At 40.6% G+C, this 19,986-nt stretch overlaps 1 protein-coding gene across 6 annotated transcripts; it reads left to right on the plus strand.

Annotated features, from left to right (window-relative positions):
• Window positions 1-2,904: 2,904 nt before the first annotated feature.
• On the plus strand, window positions 2,905-19,678 carry LOC129207321 (serine/arginine-rich splicing factor 5-like). 6 transcript variants are annotated; one of them, XM_054828080.1, is made up of 10 exons: window positions 2,923-3,042; window positions 3,367-3,395; window positions 5,360-5,498; window positions 6,874-7,060; window positions 9,010-9,080; window positions 9,852-9,938; window positions 12,153-12,225; window positions 16,062-16,135; window positions 17,087-17,197; window positions 18,155-19,678. In XM_054828080.1, the coding sequence occupies exons 3-10, from the start codon at window positions 5,482-5,484 to the stop codon at window positions 18,444-18,446; spliced, it is 912 nt and encodes a 303-aa protein (XP_054684055.1). In that variant the 5' UTR covers window positions 2,923-3,042; window positions 3,367-3,395; window positions 5,360-5,481; the 3' UTR covers window positions 18,447-19,678. The 6 variants fall into 6 exon arrangements, with proteins under 6 accessions (XP_054684053.1, XP_054684056.1, XP_054684055.1 ...); XM_054828078.1 differs by lacking the exon at window positions 3,367-3,395 and having other exon boundaries at window positions 2,905-3,042; XM_054828079.1 differs by lacking the exons at window positions 2,923-3,042; window positions 3,367-3,395 and adding an exon at window positions 3,470-3,608.
• The last annotated feature ends 308 nt before the right edge of the window (window positions 19,679-19,986 follow it).

The following is a 19,986-nucleotide window of genomic DNA, read 5'->3' on the forward strand; positions in this document are numbered from 1 at the left end:
AAACCTTTTCCCAGACCATTGCTCCCAGTTCCTTAATTGCTGTTGTTTCTTTTTGTACAAACCCAGTGGCTTTCGTTGTACAGATTTGCCCCCGTGGCTTTTGTTGTACAGATTTGCCTGAAATCGAGGACTACTTTAAACTGCAGAGTTAAGAAAGCATTTTATACCGTCTTTATTATTAAGCACATTCAAATGCCACCACCATCGCTTTAATGAACAATTTCTCTCCTGCTACTTCTTACTCGAATAGGGCATAATCTCTAATCTGTGGTACTGAACCATAGCATCCTGCTTTCTGCCACAGAGAAAATAAAATGTCTTCTTCGGGGAAGCAAGCAAGCAGTTCATTTACCCCAGCAATAAACAGATTGTAAGTATCCTGATTCCAGCTGAGTATTTGTTTACATTTTTAGGTGTGCAGTCAGGATGCTAATAGTTCCCAGTGGGCTTTCAGATGGTCTTCTGAGAGACCAATTTTTCTGTGCAACCAAAATAATGAGGAAACTGAAATACAGCTCTATTATGAAAGTTGATTTTGCACATGATAGCTTCCAGAAACACTACCCACACAGCAGAGGCAACGCTGCAGATTTTTCTAATGACATATTTCATGCCTTTTACCACCCGTGCAGAGTGTCCACAACCAAGAAAGGGAATGCAGGACTCCAGCCCAGCTCAGGCACCACCAGAGCAGCCGGAGCTGCATTCCAGATGCACAGCCACATTCTTCCCCACTGACACGATCCCAGAGGCTGCAGAAATGCAGGATAAAACCAAAAAAGCTTTAATTTGGCTTCCAGCATGACTTACCTTCATTATTGTCAGTAGCTCAAATCCCTATTACTCCCATACCATTCCACGACTGCCACCTAAGGAGCTTTTTTCTGCTTCTGAGCTTCTTACGCAGCAATTCAAGCACACAAGCACACAGAGACTCTGGTGCTACTCCCATAATAGTCCAGCTCTGCTACCTACGCAGAATTTGCATAGAAAGAGTAATTTTGAGTGTCCTGGACAGTCTTATCTTATTAAAACAGCCTTACAACTGAACATTGTATTCAAAGTCGTAAGACATACTTACCCCAGCCACAGCTACCCACTTTTTCCTTTTTTAACCTCAGTTAGCTTTGTTAAGCTGTCAGGTTACACCATTTTTTTTACCAAAAGAGAGTTGACATCAGTTGCCTTGTGGGAAAGGCCAACAGCATCCTGGGCTGCATTAGGCAGCCGGTGCTGGAAGGTCGAGGGAGGTGATCCTTCCCCTCTCCTCAGCACTGGTGAGGCCACGCCTGGAGTGTTGTGTCCTCTGCTGGGCTCCACAGTCCAAAGGAGATATGGACTTACTGGAGTGAGTCCGGCACATGGCCACAAAGATGACTACAGGACTGGATTTCTCATGTGAGGAGAAGCTGAGAGATCTGGGACTGTTCAGCCTGGAGAAGGCTGAACGTATATAAACACCTGATGGGAGGGAATGAAGAGGAGGGAGCCAGACTCTTCTCAGTAGTATCCACTGACAATTAAAACCTGTGAAATTTCATCTAAACACAAGAAAGCACTTTTTTTTTACTGTATGGGTGGTCAAACACTGGATTGGGTTGTCCAAAGAGGTTGTGGAGATATTCAAAATCTGACTGGACATGGTCCTGGGCAACCTAGGGGAGTTGGACCAGATGATCTCAAGGAGTCCCTTCCAACCTAAATGATTCTGTTTATTATGGATGTGGAATGTATAGGTTATCTCTATCCTAAAGAATAATAATTAGAGGGCAAGAAATTTGAATGATGCCTGAATCTAACCTACAATGTCATAAAAGTAACTTAGATATTTACTCCAGGTTAAATCAGGAAATCCGGGCATGATGCTGTCAGACAAGGGGGAAAAATGGGCAAAACAAACTGTAGCTATTATTTTAAGTGTCTGGACGGTGGAGATTTAACAAGCTATGCTATATTGAAGAAACGGACAATTTTTATCTGGATCATCATACTGTGAGCTGTCATGAATTACACTCAAGAATTCCCTAAAATGAGTACATCTCAGACACCGATAAACCAGAATAGTAGTATGCTGCACGTATATGCATGGAAAAACTGCATGTGCCTAGCAGCTCCGTACAAGCCTGTATCTTCACTAGCCGCTTTTCCCCACCCAAGGTTTCCCCCTGGTGTCAGCGACAGTAACAGTATTGAGGTTTTATCCACAGCAGCACAATTCTGCGTACTGAAGAGGAGGACAAGGTGGTAGGTAGGGGCTGGCCGCAGCGAACGCTTGTTGGCAGGAGAACTCTAGTTGCTGAGCTAACGTGTAACACTTCATCCAAACATGAACTCTTTGGACATGCGCCTTTGCTCCTCCACTTGTTAACCTGCACAGATACCCATCTATTTTGCCATGCCTTGGTCAAGTCACAGACAGTTCAGCACGAAGTAGAATGGCCGGGTGATGGCAGCGGGTTGGTAGGGATGCAGAGGCACAGCATCGCTTCATCGGGAAAAGAGTGTGATTGATGTCAGGGTGCTCCAGGGCAAGCGCTGGCTCCCAGCCCGTTCCTACCGCGCAGCCTGGGCCTGGTTGTGGCAGGAGCTCCCTCGGCCTCTGACCCAACGGCCCCAGCCTCCCAGCTCGCCCTGAGAGGACCGCAGCCTGCCCCGCCCGCCACACCCTCCGGCACCCCTCTCCTCCCGGCCAGGAGCCGCCCCCCTAGGGAACCCTCATCCCCGCAAAACTCCTCCACAACGCCCGTTGAAAGAAGCTGCCTGAGCCGAGTGGCGGAGCTGCGATAGGGCCCGGAAGGCGGCGGCGCCAGGCCGGCCCCAGCGCCTACATCTCCCGGCCTGCAGGGGGGCCGCCCCGGGAGTGGGGCGCGGCCGGGGCCGCCGCGCGGCACGCTGGGAGTTGGAGTCGGGCGTTGGCGGTTGCGCAGCATCCGTTGGGGGCGCGCGGCGGTGTTGGTCTCTCGTAGGAACAAGGCAGCCATTGCCGCCGCGGCCTGGAAGAGCCGTTTCCTCGCGGCCCGCAGGACTCAGCGTTCGGCGACGGTGAGTGTATGCCCCTCCTTGGCTCGCTCGGTGGCGGGAGGGCCGGGGGAGGGTCGGGCGTCGAGTTGCGAGCAGGCTTCTTGCAGCCGGGCGCTGCTGCGGGGCGGGGACGGGCTTGGCCTTTCTTGTGGCGGCGCCGGGCTGAGGGGAAGGAAGCTCCTCTCGGAGGCCTCGCTGGCGCCGCTGGCCCGGGCGCTCGGCGGGGGGCCGCTGGCGGTTGGATAATCGAGGCGCGACGGCAGCAGGCCGCGGAGGGCGCTGCGCCTCGTCGCTGCCCCGGGGCTTTGCGGAGGGGAGGGCTGATCCTGGCTGTTTTGCTCGGAGGGATGGCTGGGAGCCGTCGGGGCTTGAAGGTGAGTGTAAAGCTTTTCGCCGCCAAGAGCCGGAGGGGCGATCGCCACTGGGTGGATCGACGCCTCCGTGACGGTGAACCCAAGGAGAGGGTCGTCCTGCTTTGGGGAGGCGGAGAGTCTAGCGCAGCCCTGTCCCGTCTCGACTTCTCAAAAAGACGAACGAGCAGATGGTCTTTCGCTGCGGGCCCATGATTCCCGAGGGCTTTTCCGCCGGTATGTGGTATCTTGTGAGCAACCAGTGAGCAAACGCGGTTGCATTGTGCTAGGAACAACGTGTGAAACTCTGCGACTTGCAGGTGTTGATACAGATCTCACATCCATTGTGCTCCCTGATGTTTGAGTAAATAATGCATGGACAGATAGTTTGCACGTCTGTCTTTGTGACAGTTTCTCCGGCAGTCAAGTCCATCCACTCCATGAATATTTCCTTCTGTTGTTCTTCTCCTCACCGTGTTTTTCTAGAACTAAGAACTAAAAGTATTGTACAGCAATTAGGCAGTCATTTTAATCTGTCAAATCTATGTTGTTTCCAAAATGAGCGCTGTTGCGAGAGTGACTGTTGTTACCGTGTTTTAAAGCACATGGTTATGTAAGTCTGTCCTTCCTCAGCAAAGGCCTGTCTTTCCCTTAATACCCACTGCTGGCCTTGCTAGTGTTTGTGTGGTAAGGGTTTATCAGGGAAGCAATCTGTAGGAAGACTAGCTGCTCTGCGAGGGAGCTGAATCAGTCGTCTGAGCTGGATTTCTATGTGGGCATAAAAATGCAAGTGTGAGCACAAAGGAGGGAATGGTTTCAAAGGGCACCGTGCATAGGCCCTTGTGGGGGAAGCACAAAACTCACATGAAAGCAATTAAATACCTACCACCTCAGATCGTGGTTCCCGGACAGTTTAGGCTAATCTAAGTGCTGTCACACTTCTACCCCTTGCCCCATAAGAAGCACTATAGCCTGTCTTCCAAAGTTCCGGCACTTCTCTGATGGTACATTGAGCCCCAGTAAAGAAGCTAATCAATAGAAAACTAACAGGTATTAACACAGAAGGTAAATCTCATTAATTCATATTGTCTTGAACTACTGTCACAGCTAAAGTGATATGTGTTCTGTTTACTCTGTCTGCTTTAAAGCCCAGTATTCCAGTATAAGATCACGTTGTATTTCCACTCCATAGAACTTGGATTCTTTGGTTTTTGTATGACAGCAAGCTCACTGGAGTGAGCCAAATAATTAATATTTTCCAGTTACACGAACTTAAAATTTTCTAAATTGCGTAAACTGAAAAAGTTACATACTCAAGGTAAACAATAGAGCTTCCATAAAATATCTCAAATTATGTATCCTGGATCAGTAGATAGTTTTTAAAATCTGAGTTTCTGAAATAGCCTTTGGTTTTGCCATTGTTGAAATATCATAATAACAAAATGATTTTTCTTCATAACTTGATAGAATGTTAAGGTATTTTATAGTTAGTGCAAATCAAAGTAATGACTGCTGTTTATCTTTTGAATGTTAATACAACCTTTATTGTAACAGTTCTTTTAGGTGAAAGCAAAAGTTTGAGAATGTTATGCTAATCATTGGAATAATAACATAAACCAGTTTTATTCTTTTTTTTTAACTGTTGTTAGCCCAGTAAATTCGTCTTGGAGCTTATAGAGTGGGGTTTTTCATGCTCTGTGATACAAAAGCCTTAATAGTCTAACAGCAAACAAAAACGTTATTTCAGATACAAGAAGTCTTTAGGTTATATGACTAAAAAGGACAAAACTGGGAGTTCTGTGTAGGTTCTGCCAGAAGTCAGACAGGATTTTCTCACTTCTCTGGCTATAGAGAGTTGGGTTTTTAACATGTATATACCTGGAGGACGATAAAATCAAATCCTATTTAACCAAGATTTCTGAGATGTGAAAATGATCTTAATCACCGTATTTTGTTAATTTGATAAACAATGCTGTTTTCTTTGTCAGCATCAACCTTAAGATGAGTGGCTGCCGTGTTTTTGTTGGACACTTAAGCTCACGTGCTCGGGAACGGGATGTGGAGAAATTCTTCAAAGGATATGGACGTATACGAGAAATCCATCTAAAAAATGGATTTGGATTTGTGGTAAGTAATACCTTGTTTTCCTTTCTCTTGCTTGCAGGTACTAGCCTTGGTAGTCTGATGTCAAGGAAGGGAGGATGCTTAAGAGAGTAGTGTTCCAATGGGAAATGGAAAATATTAATACACGTTTCAGACTGCTTTTCTGATATTGGGATTACAGTTTTACCTGGTTTTGGCCAGGTTTTACTCAAAGTCTTGGTAATATTCTAGCTACATTAAATACATTATCTTCCATGGATTTAAGTTTTATCCCTTATTTCTGAAGACAGTATAAATATCATGTTACGGCATTACAAAACTTGACAAAGTCTTGACCTGGAGAAAAGTTTATACAGAACCACTTATGTTCCTCTCTCACTCCTTCTAGTCTGCTTGGTCATATTTCTGAATAATGGCCTCACATAAAAGCAAAGTAGTTGGCTGAGACAACAGCTATAATAGGTGCTTGCTGTTGGATTTAAGCAGCACTGCTTTTAACCCTTGTGCAGCTGAAGTTCGGCATATTCACCATCAATAAATGTTCACAGGGTGTGTGTGTCTGCTAGACTATTAAATTAAATACACGGTTCATTGAATCTTAGTTTCCTACCACTGCTTTCTAGAGCTCTGTGCTCCTAAACTGTTCCAATTTTTACAGCTTTACAGGTTCCCAAGCTGACTCAGGATCAGCCTGTTTGTTAACTATTATCACCTGAGAACTGAGAATTAGCTGTTGTGCAGCACTGAGTTTAAACTGGAAAGGTTGATACTGCCCTCACACTATGGCAGGGTTACATGCCATTTGTTCTGCCAAGCTCAATCCCTTGGGTGAAGCTATGGGAAAGGAATAACATAGCCAGGCTTTGCCTGCTTTAGTTTAATACGAGTATTACTTCTTGACTCCTACACATGCTGGTTCCTGATTGCTCTGCAGTATGAGCTACTTCTTGTTGACTGCCAGTGGATAAATACCTGCCTCCTAAAGTCTGGAGGTAAATGGCTGATACAGACATGACCCTGAATTTATTTAGTGTGTCCTTTCCAATTGCCGCTCTTTCTCAATCGCCCTTCCCTGAGTGTTCCTCTTCTCTTTTTGGGCAGGGCCGTTGACTCATTCAGGAACAGCTTCTGTTCAACTCCTGTACATGAGTCAGCCAGCCCTCCTTCCTCTCTTCTCCAGTTCCTAGGCAGAAGTATTTTCTTTTCAAAGCTTACTAATAAGCTTGAATAATTGTCCCATAACTCTGTCTAAAAAGTTAAATTGTTCTCTTGATGAAGAATTTTTTCCTTACATCTGAACAAAACTCCCTGCCCCCCCCTCCCCGCCTTTACCTGTCATCCCGTCGCTATGCACCCACGTGAGGAAAGCACTTCCATCATCTCTGTAACTGTCTTTTAGGTTTTGGAAGACTCTGTCTGGATCCCCTCTGAGCTGCCTTTTCTTCAGGCTGAACAAACACGGCGCTCTCAACCCTTCTTTGTTCTCCAACCTTCTGATCAGTTTTGGTGGCCCTCTGCTGGTCCTGCTCCAGTCTTTCAGTGTCCGTCTTGAGCTGGACGGATCAAAACTGGACACAGTGTTCCAGGTGTGGCCTAACAAATGCCAAGTAGGGTGGAATAATTACATCCTTTGGTCTGCTGGCTGTACTCTTACTGATGCAGCCCAGGACACAGTTTGCTTTTGTTGCAGCAAGGCCACACTGCTGACTCGTGCTTAGCTGACTCTGCACAAGGATTTTCACGTTCTTTTCAGCAGAGCTAGACTCCAGCCTGTTCTGTGGCTTAGAATTGTTCTATCCCAGGTGCAGGCCTTCACATTTATCTTTTGTTAAAACTTGCAATTCTTGTTGGCCTAATCTTTCAGCCTGTCAAGGTGTGTCTGTGTGGTGGTTTTTCCTTCTGGTATATCTGTTTCTCCTCCCACTTTGGTGCCAGCCACAAAATTGGTGAGGGTGCACTCAGTCCTGTCATTCAGATCATTTATGAATATATTGAATAGCATTAACTTTTGTGGAACCTCACTTATCATGAGCTGTCAGTTCGACTTTGGTTTTGATTATTTAAAATCTGTATTTATAAAACCTCTTACAAACCCAAGTGATTTTGATTGAACATTGTTGTAGTGTTAAAAGCATATTTCATTGTGTTTGAAATCATTGCTTGATCTTTGAAATGAATTATATTTACTTAAATTTTGTAGACTTTGGTGCAGAATGTTTTCAAACTTCAGACCACAAAGCTAGTATGTAAAGCTAGATAGACTTGCAGTCATTCAGTTTTAGACACTAGCTGAAATCATGGGAGTTGTAGGTGCTGTTGACACTCTTAAATGCTGGGCCTAAATGAATTTTCTCAAGATAATCTTTGCATCATCATGCAAGGATGTGTGATGTTTCACTTGGTAGTGAAAAGATTTCAGTGCAGAAGGAGGAAGATTGCTTAAACCGGTATTGCTTCTGAAAAGCTGTTTATAGTTGTGCAAATGCTTTCTTCAACTTGAGAAGCTGCTTCTTTGTTGTTTATTGCTCTCAAGTTGCAGTTCTACAATTATTTTTTTTTCTCCATCCACACTGTTGGTTCAAGCAGTCCCTACCCAGCCACTTGTTCTCACTGCTTTATTTCTTTCCTTTCTCCCCTTGCCTCACATGATGTTACAGTTGTTCAGCCATGTAATGAACCTACCTGGGAAGATAAACTAGTTGAAAAATAACACTGTCTTTTTCATCCTACCTCCTGCACAAAGTGTGCTGTTTTTCATCTGGATAGGTTTCTTGACCTAGTTTTCTGAAGAGCTGTACAAGCAGCTTTGCCAAGAACCAGTGGGCTGGATAGTGGGCAGAGGCTACTCGGGCTGACTAAAGCAGCATTGCTGCCAAAAGCGAAGTGACAGATTCCATTGCAACAGTATATGGAATTGCATATTATAGCTGATCCCGACCCTCAGGTAGCCAGTGCTGAAGATGGGCTTATGTTTCTTACTCTTAAACAAGCACCTTTTTGCCAGACTAGTGAGTTGAATTTGCTCAGAAAAAAATCAGAAGGGCTTTTTTTCTGGTTTACTCTTTCTTTGCCAATTCAGTAAGAATTGAATCAGCCCCAAAACTCTTAAGAGGGCTTTGAGAGTGCACAGCTCTCTTGCTTTTATTTGCACTTGATCAGGTCGAGCTGTTACAAAGGATTTCCCTGTATGTAGGGCTGTGTTTTAAACTATATGCCTTCAAGTAATCTCCTCACCTCTCTCCCAAAAAGTATTTGAGAGATTTCTGTAATAAACCAGATCATTTGATTATTTTATATAGTTATACTGAAACAACTGAGGGAGGCAAAAGGACTTTGTGGGATGGAGGGAGAAGAAATGGTCATGAATGGGAACATCTTGGCTTTTCAGTCGTAAACGTACTAGGAATCAGCTTCCTTGTTTAAAGTTCTGGCTGATACTTGCTGCAGAAATGTAAGATTTATTAAAAAAACATGTTTTCCAGCATTTGAGCACACTATGAGGTAAAATACTTTTTTATTCCTGTTTTCTTTCTAGGAATTTGAAGACCACAGGGATGCTGATGATGCAATTTATGAACTAAATGGTAAAGAGTTGTGTGATGAAAGGTAAGCCTGATACCATAATTTCTCTTAAGAAAAGAAAAGTGCTTTGCATCCAAATACAGTGCATTAGTTTGTGCTCTGATACCTGTTTCCTGTGGCTCTGTGGTGGGATACACCTTCCATAACTTTATCTAAAGAGATTAATTGGGATCCTGGCTACAGTCTTAGAGAAGGCAAAGATAGTTTGGGACTGGAGAGGGGTGGTTTGGAGCAGGGCTGTTTCCTTCACTTACTTCCACTTCAAAACTAACTCAAGGTCTTGTCGCTAGAAATATTAGTAAAAATGAATTGAACTTGTTTATTTGTTATTTATCTGTCTGTTGACTTCAGAAAATAAGTTGATGATAGCCTCTCATCCTTTGGAGTGTAGCTCTTCAATTTGCAACAATGTGGACTATAATCATTGTATGTTACAGTAATTTTTATTTTGATTATGGAAGCTGGGTTTAGGCCATTAGATTGTTGTTACTTATTTTGGTACTCTTTGTCCCTCTGTGATTACTCTTGGGCTTCGGCTGAGCAAATTTAATTGTTTCAATCTGAATTACAGACCCATGACAATTTTCATGAAAGTCTGAAGGAGGTGAATGAGACAGAATACTGCTGTTCTGGCTCTTTAAGAAATGCCAGTGACTGTGTTATTAATCATGCAAGGGCAAGATGATTCTTGTTTGCATGCATGTGCTTCTAGTTGAAAGATTTAAGTCGGTGTCAAATATTTAAAGTTTGCATTTTATTTTTTGTTTGCTTGTTTTGTTTTGTTCCTCTCGTAAGGGTTACAATTGAGCATGCTCGAGCCCGAAGAGGAAGGGGCAGATTCCCACAACGGTTCAGTTATTACCAGTCGCAGAGTGGATCTAGGTAGGTGGTCTGGATGCTGTTTCTTACAAACACAGTAACTGAAGAACTGTACTGAAATACTGTTTTCTTCTTGTGGTTGGAGTTAGGGATCCAGCTCTGTTTCCTTGTATAGCTTCACGAAAGAAGTTTTATGTTCTTAAACCTTGGAGGTCCATTACTATTATTTACCTCCTCTGGCTGAGGAGAATATGGATTTTAAAGCAGTTTAACTGGCTCGCAGAGGTTCACAAACCTATTATGAAATGCTCCCTCTCCATGTTGTAGGCACTACATTGGTCTTGCTTCCTACTGTTGTGTAAACGATGTGAAGGGGTAATGCTGCAGTTGGATTGGCTGTTTTTAACACTAAATCAAGAAAAATGCCAGAGCTGCTCTTTTGAGGCTTTTGTCGTTAAACTAAGCTTACAGGCTAAGTAGAATTATTGTAGAGCAATAGTTCAAGGTATTTACTATCTAACCAAGCTTTCACATTTCCAGTTGTATGGTTACCAAAATGCTTACTTCAGCACAGCATACAAAAGGAACTGTATTTGAGAAAGCAAGTGCCTTGCTGAAGGAGAGCCTCTGTCTGACAATGGAATCTGAAAACCAGGACATAGCTCATATCTAGAATACCTGTAGTGGACATACAGTATTTCTGGAATTGTTCACTTTCAGTGATTTGAGCCGGTGGCAAACCTTGTGCCAACTTGCCATGGAGTTGTGAAAGTTCTGCAGATTTGCATATATTCCACCAGACAAATACACATTACATCTATGTACTTTTATATCTACCTGTGTGAAGTAAATATGTATGGAATAATTTAATCTGTAGAAACATTTATAGCTGTGGCCTATGCAGAGTAGAGTTTGAAGAAAGATGAAGACTTAACTGACATAAACCTCTGCATTTGTTTCAAAGTCAGAATTGCTGCCAGTTACAAACCAGTGTTTGGAACATCTAATTTGCATATGCAAGTATGCTAATTAGATTATTTTTTCTTTAGTGGCAGTAACCTTGATGCGGTATAATTGGTCCGAGGTCCAGGCTAAAAGTGGACTTTTAAAGTAGGAAGTGTGATTGAAGGTCGTGGGCATCTGACGTTGTAGTCATGTTCATGACGTCAGACTGCCGATGCCAGACAGGAAGAGACTGCGGTTTGCAATAATGGAAAAATGAGACTCAGCCTGCCAGTTTTGGGACTCTGGGACCTCTGTTTAAATGCCTGGAAGATCTGGATGTTCTGAAAAAAATTGGGACACTTTGAGGTATGCACTGAAATGAAACTGCCTATGCTTCAGTGTACAAATCAATACGCACAATTTAGGATTGAGTTTCTATGGGAGGAGAAGATAAGAATAATTTTCTCTAAGGTCAGTGTTCTTGACTCTTGAATCTTTTTGTAGTAATACAAAGTAGTGCCATTGTTAGAATCCTGCATTACTTATCAAAAGGCTGCCATACTCAGATCCCTTTGGATTCAGAATGACTAGGATTGGGAGCAGAATGACCTGCAAGGGTAGTATTCTTTCCAGATGTCTTCTGTATGAACATTTTCAAGCCACGTTTTCACTTTTAGATGGTCTTTAATTTTTGGTTAAGTGAAAAACATTAACTTTCATTCAGGATCTGTAAACTGCCACAGTTATTTCAGGGCAACCAGTTACCTAGCTCTCATTTTACCAAAATAAGAATATTTCTACCCACAAAAATATCTGATATAGGCCATGGTGGCATTTATAAATACTGACAAGTGATTTGGAATTTAGAAGCATGAACTGAGATGCCTTTAAATTGTGCCTTCTGTATCCCTGACATGAAGCAGAATTTATGCTACCAGCTTAAAAAAAGAAAATAAAATTGCCCTTTACATGAATATCCTCCAAAACCGTATGTGTGAGCCAAGCCTGTCAAATACCAAAATTAAACTAATTCTCTTTATGTTCTTTACATTCTACTAGGCACTTATTTCAGTGTATCTAGAAAAAATGGCAGCTATATTGACTGCCTTGGTATAAAGTTCTTCATCAAAATCCTTTTTAATCCCCTCGTAGCAGCTTGTAGTGGATTCTTAAATATATTCTTGACTAGGGAGAATCAAATCTGCAGTCCAGCAACAAGGAAAATACTTAAATCTCTCAGCATACTATAGAAAACATCAGATTTCTTAAGTTCTAAATTCCTTACACTGGAGACTTTTTCCTTTTTTCCCCCTCCCCTCTGAACTCTTCTAGCCGGTATGGACCTCCTGTTCGTACTGAACACAGGATCATAGTTGAAAACCTTTCATCCCGTATCAGCTGGCAGGTGAGTTAACATCTTACCTTTTTTTACACCTTATTTTCCTACCCTGTAAGTAGACTGCTCTCAGCCTAATTTCTTAATAAAGCCATCATAAATATGTAACCTGAATAAAAAAAAAATAAGGAAAAAAGCTTCAGTGATTGCTAAAAATCAGCATTCAAACACTTAAAGAAGACTTTTGTTTCACAGCTGTACAAATAGTTCTATAACTAGATTTTGTAGTTAGGAACTGATTTTTGCTTGCTTACATTTACCAATTGATAAAACTTTCGAAGACTGCAGATTGTTTGTAAATTACTGAAGCATAGCATTCACTCAAACTATGTCATCCTTTTGTATTGTTACACCTGGAAGTGCATGCCTTTGTTTTGAGTGAAATTTCTGGTCTTTTCTTATGTTTTGCAACGTATTTTTGTCACATGATGCATGATTGAGAAGTCTGGTAATGCATGATTAATAAAAGGAATCTTTAGAAAGCTACTGTGTAAAGTATGCTTAATGTAGATATTTTTTAAAAACCCCAAACTTTCACTGATCGTCTTTTGAAGCTTTCTTACAACCTTTATTTTTTTTTTTCACCCCTTGCTAAAGTTTTGCTAATTTTTAGCTGGGTTTTAGCAGAATAACCATATAATCCATTCCTTTAGTTGTGTTCTGTGTAGTATACAGTCTGTGGAAAGTTAACTTTCTAAGGGCATAGCAACAGATGCTATTTGGAAAAGGTGAGTGAATAATAGAGTTTAGTCTTGTTCAGTAACCTTTATATTCTTTGAATAAAGAGACTTTAATTAGCGTACTGAAAGATGCAGTAGAACATGTTGAATGTTCAAAGCCTTGGTCTTGCAGCTAAATCCACATGAGGAGGCTGTTTGGCTTGCCTGGGGCTCCACCGATGTGTTTCATAAGAGCTTGGGTACAATCCATGCAGATAAACAGTTGAACTAGGTTTGTTTATCTTCTGCATGACAGGTTCAAAAGGTTCATAATTGTTCAGTTGTGTTAATTATTGAATAACTAAAAAAAACCAACTTCTGAGTTGATGTGATGAGCAAGTGGATTTCATGTAAATGTCTTCTGGGTATGCTATGCAGTTATGTATATGAAGAGATTGTTATAAAACACAGGACTTGGAAACAGCTGTAGGGACCAGAGAAGTAAGCTAAAACGGAGTGTTAAGGAGAGTGAATCCTATAATGCTGTTTAGTGTTAAATTCATAACTTGAAAAAAAGTTTCATGCTTGTTGCTGTAACTTCCTTTTACTTGTGTATATTTATAATGGCTTTATGTGTACTTACCATTTTAGACTGAAGCCCACACAATTCAGATTTCCTGCTGATGAATCTTTAGGTTTCTAATTAAATGTTTTAATGACCCTCTTAAATAAATAAATATATAAATTAGCATAAGAGACTTTACTTCTTGATACCTACCTAAATAGAAATCATTTGAAGCTAACATCCATGTGCAAGCCTTATTTAGTTTTGAAGCTGTAGTGCTTTGATACTGACTATAGTGTTTTAACTTCTTTTAACTATGCTACTTACACAACAGATTAAAATAGCTAATACATTAACAGTAGGGGCATTATTCTTCCTTTCTAATCCCTGAGCTTCTAGCAAGCACAATCGATAACGGAACCTTGCTCTAAAACTTAGGCGCATAATTTCATCTTTGGCGTGTGCAGATCCCCATGCTTTGAGAACTTCTGTTTCATTTAAAAGTTACTGTGTTGGGATATTAAAAAAAATACAACAAAACAAACCACAAAAAAAATTTGTATTCAAATCAGTTTCCTTAAATTGTTGACTATATTGTTAATAGATAATCTCATATCTAAGTAGTAGTAGACAACTTGTCAGAATTCTCCTTATTTTAGCAAATATATTTGTGCATGTTCAGAGCTTTCCAACCACCCTCATTAGTTCTTCAATATCTGTGAATTTTCAAGCATTTGGGGAAAGTAGATCTCTGTTACATCAAGACATAATTTTTAATATGTGTTTTTCCTATTGATGATTGTCCTGTACCTTATTTTCCTTTGCTGCTAAGAACAACAGGGTATTCTTATGCTGTTCAAGGTGAACGAGAACAGTAAACTTAGGATAAAATTTGACTGTTCCACTGGTTAAGTAAAACCAGATAACTTTAAAATACTCCACTAATAATAGCAAATGCTTTGTTGAGCTTTTATAACACATGCACGCATTACTATTACAAATGATATTTCATGATGATGATCCTTAGGATTGAGCGTATAGTGTGGCAAGTCTGTTGGGGCCTCAATTTTAAAGCTGAAGTTATTGAATTAGAAAATAATTATGTAGATTAACATTTTCTAACTTCCTTTTGACTTACCAGTCTTGGTCTGGTTGACTTGAGCAGAGCCAAAATTTTGTTCTTCGTCTCTAAATTGGGAGAAACATACTGAGGTTAAAGTATTACTTCTAATGGTGCTGTAGGGCCTGTTTTTCATTTACTATTAAGGTTTCTTTGTGTAAAGCACATGTGAAACAAGGAAAATAGCTACTACTTTGCATATGTTAGTTTTTAAAATAAAGCTATTGAACTTTAATTAAAAGATTAGATAAAACTAAGCCTTCTTACATTCTGTGGCAAATGTTCTAAAGTTTTTCTTGGCTTTTTGTTTTGTAGTCTTTTCTTCCTTAAGCGTATTTCTAACCAAGTGCATTTTGAACCTCTTCTAACAACCTTGATTTGGTTAGCCTTCATTTTTTTTGTGTGGAGGAAAAAGAACCAAAGATTTGGGGGTTTTCTAGTGGCTGAAATTCTAGGGTTTGGCCTGTTCTGAATTTTCCTTTTGGTTCCTATGACACTCCTGTTTTTTGGCGATCTAGATCTTGGTTTGCCTGGGTTTGATCTCGATTGGCTAGCACAGATCATCCTCGGGTTCTTTAGCCACTTCTGGAGACTGGAGACTATGTCCAGTGCTTTCAGGGCCTCTGGTACCTCCGTGAAGCATATTGCTATGAGCCATCACTCTGCCTTTCTCATGTAAGAGAGTTCCTCTTGGCCAGCTAGGTATTGGACAAGCAACTCTTTGCTTAAGGTACCTTCTTATATCATCTGCCACTTGTGGCATGTTGCGGTAAGTAGTCTGGGATTCTAAAATACCAGATACTGTTTGGTAAAAGTACTGTTTTAATTTATACAAATGTTTAGCTTTTTAGTGACCTTTTACATTATTTATTTGTACTTCATCCTGTTGCTGAGCAAGTAATTTTATAGTGTCTGCGTGCTTAGCCTCTATTAAGTTAAATACAAGGCTGTCTATTGAAGTGGCACTGTAGTGTGACAGATATTCAAGTGAAATATAAGGAAAAATGTTTCCCTTTGTAAAATTATTAATTATATAGTAATTACACCTTTTTGCTTTTAATTTTGCTGTGAAGTTGGGGGAGGTGAGCATATAGAATGAGTTTGTCTATGTATATTGGATTGTCATTTAACTGGGGTGTTAGTCATGAAAATTTGCCTTTAATACTACGTTGCTTTTCATCTGTTATAGTTCTGATTTCAGTGCATATGTTGGTATTTTAAGTATTGCATTGTGTTTTCATAACAGCTGGTTTTGGGATGCAGGATTATTTTGAAAGCAGTATTTTATTCACTGTAGTTGTAAAAATGAGGGATCCTTTTTATATGCAGCTGCTATTACATAGGCTGTTTCAGAAACTTTTTTCTAAATTATATGTATTTATATATACAAATATAAAAGCATTAAGCAGTTCTAGTGGAGAAAGTTTTAGGGCGGTATTATTTACTGCTAGCTGACTCATTTGTGTCCTGTTTAAGGCTAAAATGTTAACTTTTGGTGCAGGACTTGAAAGATGTCATGAGAAAGGCAGGGGAGGTGACCTATGTGGATGCACACAGAAACAACAGGAATGAAGGGTAAGTTCATTTTGTGTCTAAATCTGTATGATAACTGAAACTGTTGAAGGCAAGATTATCCTTGTAATATAAAAGAAATTAAATCTGTGGTGTGGCTTAGATGCTGAAATTTCTGCAGTTAAAAAACTAATAACAACCCACAAATTGTCAGTAAGTAGGAGTTCAGAAGTGGTATTGAACTCAATCTCTACTCTCTACCAGGAAGACGGTGTGTCAAAGCAGAAAGGGAAGGGAGAATACCTTTCAACAGTTGAGTTCTGCTGTCTTCAACTTATTTATGTATAATCATTTATGATCTGACTCCTGAGGCTAAAATACCTCTTGTCTGTGGCTGCTTTGCACTGGTTCAACAATCGAAGTCATGGGAAATGAACATAACCAATCTCCATAGGGAATACCTAGCTGCCTCCTCTTCATTCTTAATTCTGCAGAATACAAAGGTCCTGCACGACAAACCAGGAGAGAGGGAGAGTATTATGAATAGAGTGTCTGTGCTGGCAAAATGGTGCTGTAGGGCCGCTGCAAGCAAATGCAACTTAGACTTTTTCTGAGGGGAAAGTAAATTAAAAAAAAAATGGGGATTTTTCTATTCACTGTTAAAAATCTAAATAGGGCAGGAGAGTCTGCAAGTTTATTCTGTTTCCTGGACAGCGTTAGAATGCAGTTTAGTGGAGGACTGAAAGATACTTCCTCAGCTGGTGCAGGTTTGTGTAGCTTCCTGGATTTTCTCCATCTCATTGCAGATGAGAGTTCTGGTAATGTTTAAAAAGATGTGATGTATGGATGGCTAGGACTGTTAGTGTCATATTTTCCTGTTAACCAAGGTAAAAATTAGCTTTCAGAAGATAAAACATCGATCTGTGAATCAACAGATTGAAAAAGGCCCAAACTGGTTCTCCGTGCTTTTTCAGTTTCTCTGAAACTTTTTCTTTTTTTCCTGATGGCGTACAGGGTTGTGGAATTTGCATCTTACAGTGATATGAAGAGCGCACTGGAAAAATTGGATGGCACTGAGCTGAATGGACGCAGAATTAAACTGACTGAAGATCACAGAAGGCATAGGTATGTCCCCAGACCTGATAAAATTCTGCTGAGGGCATAGATTTGGGTAGTATCGATTCCAAAGTTTTATTACCTAATTCTTTGGCCCCAAGCTAAATATCACCACACAGAACCACTTTGTAGCAGAGTAAACAGATTTAGATAAGAACTAACTTGCTGAAAATAAGCTAAATAGAACACTTTCAGATGAGAGTAAGGAGGGGGTTTTGGGGAGTATTGGGGTCTTTTTTAAGATAAAACTTCATATTTAAGTGAAAGGACTTTTTAAAAAGCTATGAATTCTGTTATTAAAAGCCTTTTAATTGAAAGCTGAAGTCTCTCTCAAATAGTTGTGAAAACCAAGTTTTTCATGAAAGTCAAAAAAAACCCCAGTTAGCTTGCTTGCATTATTCCCAAAACAGGTCTGCCATTTAGTCATTAAAAAAACATGTTAGCTGCAGCTTTTTCATTGTCTCTCTCAAAAATAAATCCATTTCTTTTCATTGAAAAAAGGGATGTGCAGCTGGAGAAGGTGTTAAGCTCTCAGGCCTTAAAGTGTACTGGTGTTCTATGCCTTTAGAGACTTTTTTAGCATCTTGAAAGAAACCCTAACTAATTTACATGGGCGTTTCTAGACAGAATAACTACCACAGGTACGAATTTTCATCTCTGTGCTTTTCTTGATGAATGGCTAAAAATTTGTTTGTCCCCTCCTGGCAAGGGGCAGGGAGGAGGCATCTTTTATCAGGCATTTCGTATTTTGCGAAGCTAGCAGAGAGTGTCAAGGCTAGCAGTTACTCATAGCCTTGGCCCAAGAAGATATTGTTGTGGTGGAGCATAACAGAAATCTAGCAGCACTCTGAAATAGTGCAGAGTGTGCTCAGATGGGATGTGCTGTGCATACAAAGTAGTTGAGAACTGAAAGTATTTTAAATTTAGTAGGAGGTGAGACTACAGCTCTTAATTGTGTTTCTCTAGAAGCAGATCTCGATCAAGGAGTTACTCAAGATCTCGCAGCAGGTCCAGGTCTACAGGATCTTCCAGATCGGACAGCCGGTCCAGGTCCAGGTCAAGATCAAGGTCCAGATCCCGGTCCCGATCTCGATCCCGGTCCCGATCTCGATCCCGGTCTCGTTCTCGCAGTCGTACACCTAAAAAAAGTTACTCGCAGAAAAGCCACCGCTCCAGCTTGTTAGCTTCTTCCCCGTCTCCCTCTTCTTCTAAAAGAAAATCTCGTTCTAGGTCGAGCTCTGCTCATAGCCGTAGTTAACCTGCTCTTAGAGATGTATTAATGCATTTAATTTGATTCAAGTTTCTTGAAGACTTGAAGACAAATTATACATGAGAACTGGGAGGGGAAGAGTTAACGTGATGAAAGGGTAACCTCCTCTTAAGTTGCCAAAGTGCCTGTCATCAAATAGGCCACTCTGTGAGGAGGGGCTGCTAGCTTTCTCCTTTCAGTGAAGTCTGGAGTGGGAAGTCTTTATTTTTTTTTCTGTGCTATTAGTAAACATTTCTATCATAGATATATTATGTACACATAATGCTGAGGTAATGGGATGAGACAATACGCTGCTTTCTCCCTCTCCTGCCCCCCACTTTCCCCTCCACCTCCAAGGCCTTCGACTTCCAAAATACTATGTTAGCTTTTGTCCTTGGTATTAAGTCCGAGAACAGGAAGTATAGATTTTATTCCTTTAAGGTTCTGTGGCTACTTTTCTGTGTGAGAATGAATGGACCAGCTGAATTTAGTTTAGAGTTCACTCCCCCCCCCCCATTGCTTGGCTTAACAGGCTGTTTAAGTTCCAGCTTTAAATGACCTTGATAATATGCTTAATTTGCAACAGACTTTCAAGAGTACACATTGGTCAGTTCAATATTGCTCACTTGGATAGTGAATCAATACAATGTTAACCAGTAATGAAAGCTGGAATTTCCTGTTAAAATTAGATGTACCATCCAGATGTCAGGATTATTGGGAATCCATTATACTAATTTTCCAGTAATGCACTAGTATGTGGTATTGTATGTAGAGGCCTTATTTGACAGGTGACTCCATAAAACTGCACAGAAATGTCAATATGCATGTCCATGTTTTTGATGTTTATAAAAGTGACATAGCTTTCATACCCAGAAGTATGATACTGAATAATGTGTGTATGACTAGCAATAGTCTTGATGGAAAGGAAGGTTATTTTAGTAATGACAGCAGCAAAAAAATCCCAGGAAAAGTGTAGTCAGTTGTGACAGGAAAAGTTAATCATGTTAAAGCATAAAGAGGATAATTTCTTTAAATCTCTTGAATGCACAGTTGTTTTGATTAATAGCAATTTCCACTGCAAATACTGTTTGTTCTTTTAATTTGGAATTAGATTTTTTTTTTTTAACTTCTGTATTGTTAAAGAAGGGAAACATTTTTGGAAAAATATGTAAATTAATCCCAAAGTCTTACGTGTGTTTAAATGTACCATTCCTAATAAAATAAAACTTTTTTCTGGCTTACTTTGCAGTTTCATTTAGTAATGTTACTGTTGCTGTTGTTCACTTTGTACAATCTTGCAAACATGATCACAAGGAAATTAATTTGAAGGTGTACCCATATGGAAGCAAGCAAAATGTAAACTAGAAACCAGTTATGACACATAAGTAAGGAACCTGATGCTGACTAACAGGACAGGATAGGATTTTACTGTTATGGCCATCAGTGGCTGTTTGAATGGATGGCAAATAGTAGTCTTTTGCAGTCCTTGCAGACAGATTTGTGTGATAGCTTCTTGTCCAGCGCTTCAACAGAAGAACCAACAACTAAA

Source organism: Grus americana, chromosome 5 (assembly GCF_028858705.1).
Source record: "Grus americana isolate bGruAme1 chromosome 5, bGruAme1.mat, whole genome shotgun sequence".
Classification (NCBI taxonomy): Eukaryota; Metazoa; Chordata; class Aves; order Gruiformes; family Gruidae; genus Grus; species Grus americana.

What these genes read in the sequence shown, in the direction of transcription:
- LOC129207321 (XM_054828078.1), top strand. An exon ending in AACTGGACACAGTGTTCCAG is followed by an intron (nt 7,061 to 9,009) that starts GTGTGGCCTAAC and finishes TTTTCTTTCTAG; the next exon opens with GAATTTGAAGACCACAGGGA. An exon ending in AAAGAGTTGTGTGATGAAAG is followed by an intron (nt 9,081 to 9,851) that starts GTAAGCCTGATA and finishes TCCTCTCGTAAG; the next exon opens with GGTTACAATTGAGCATGCTC.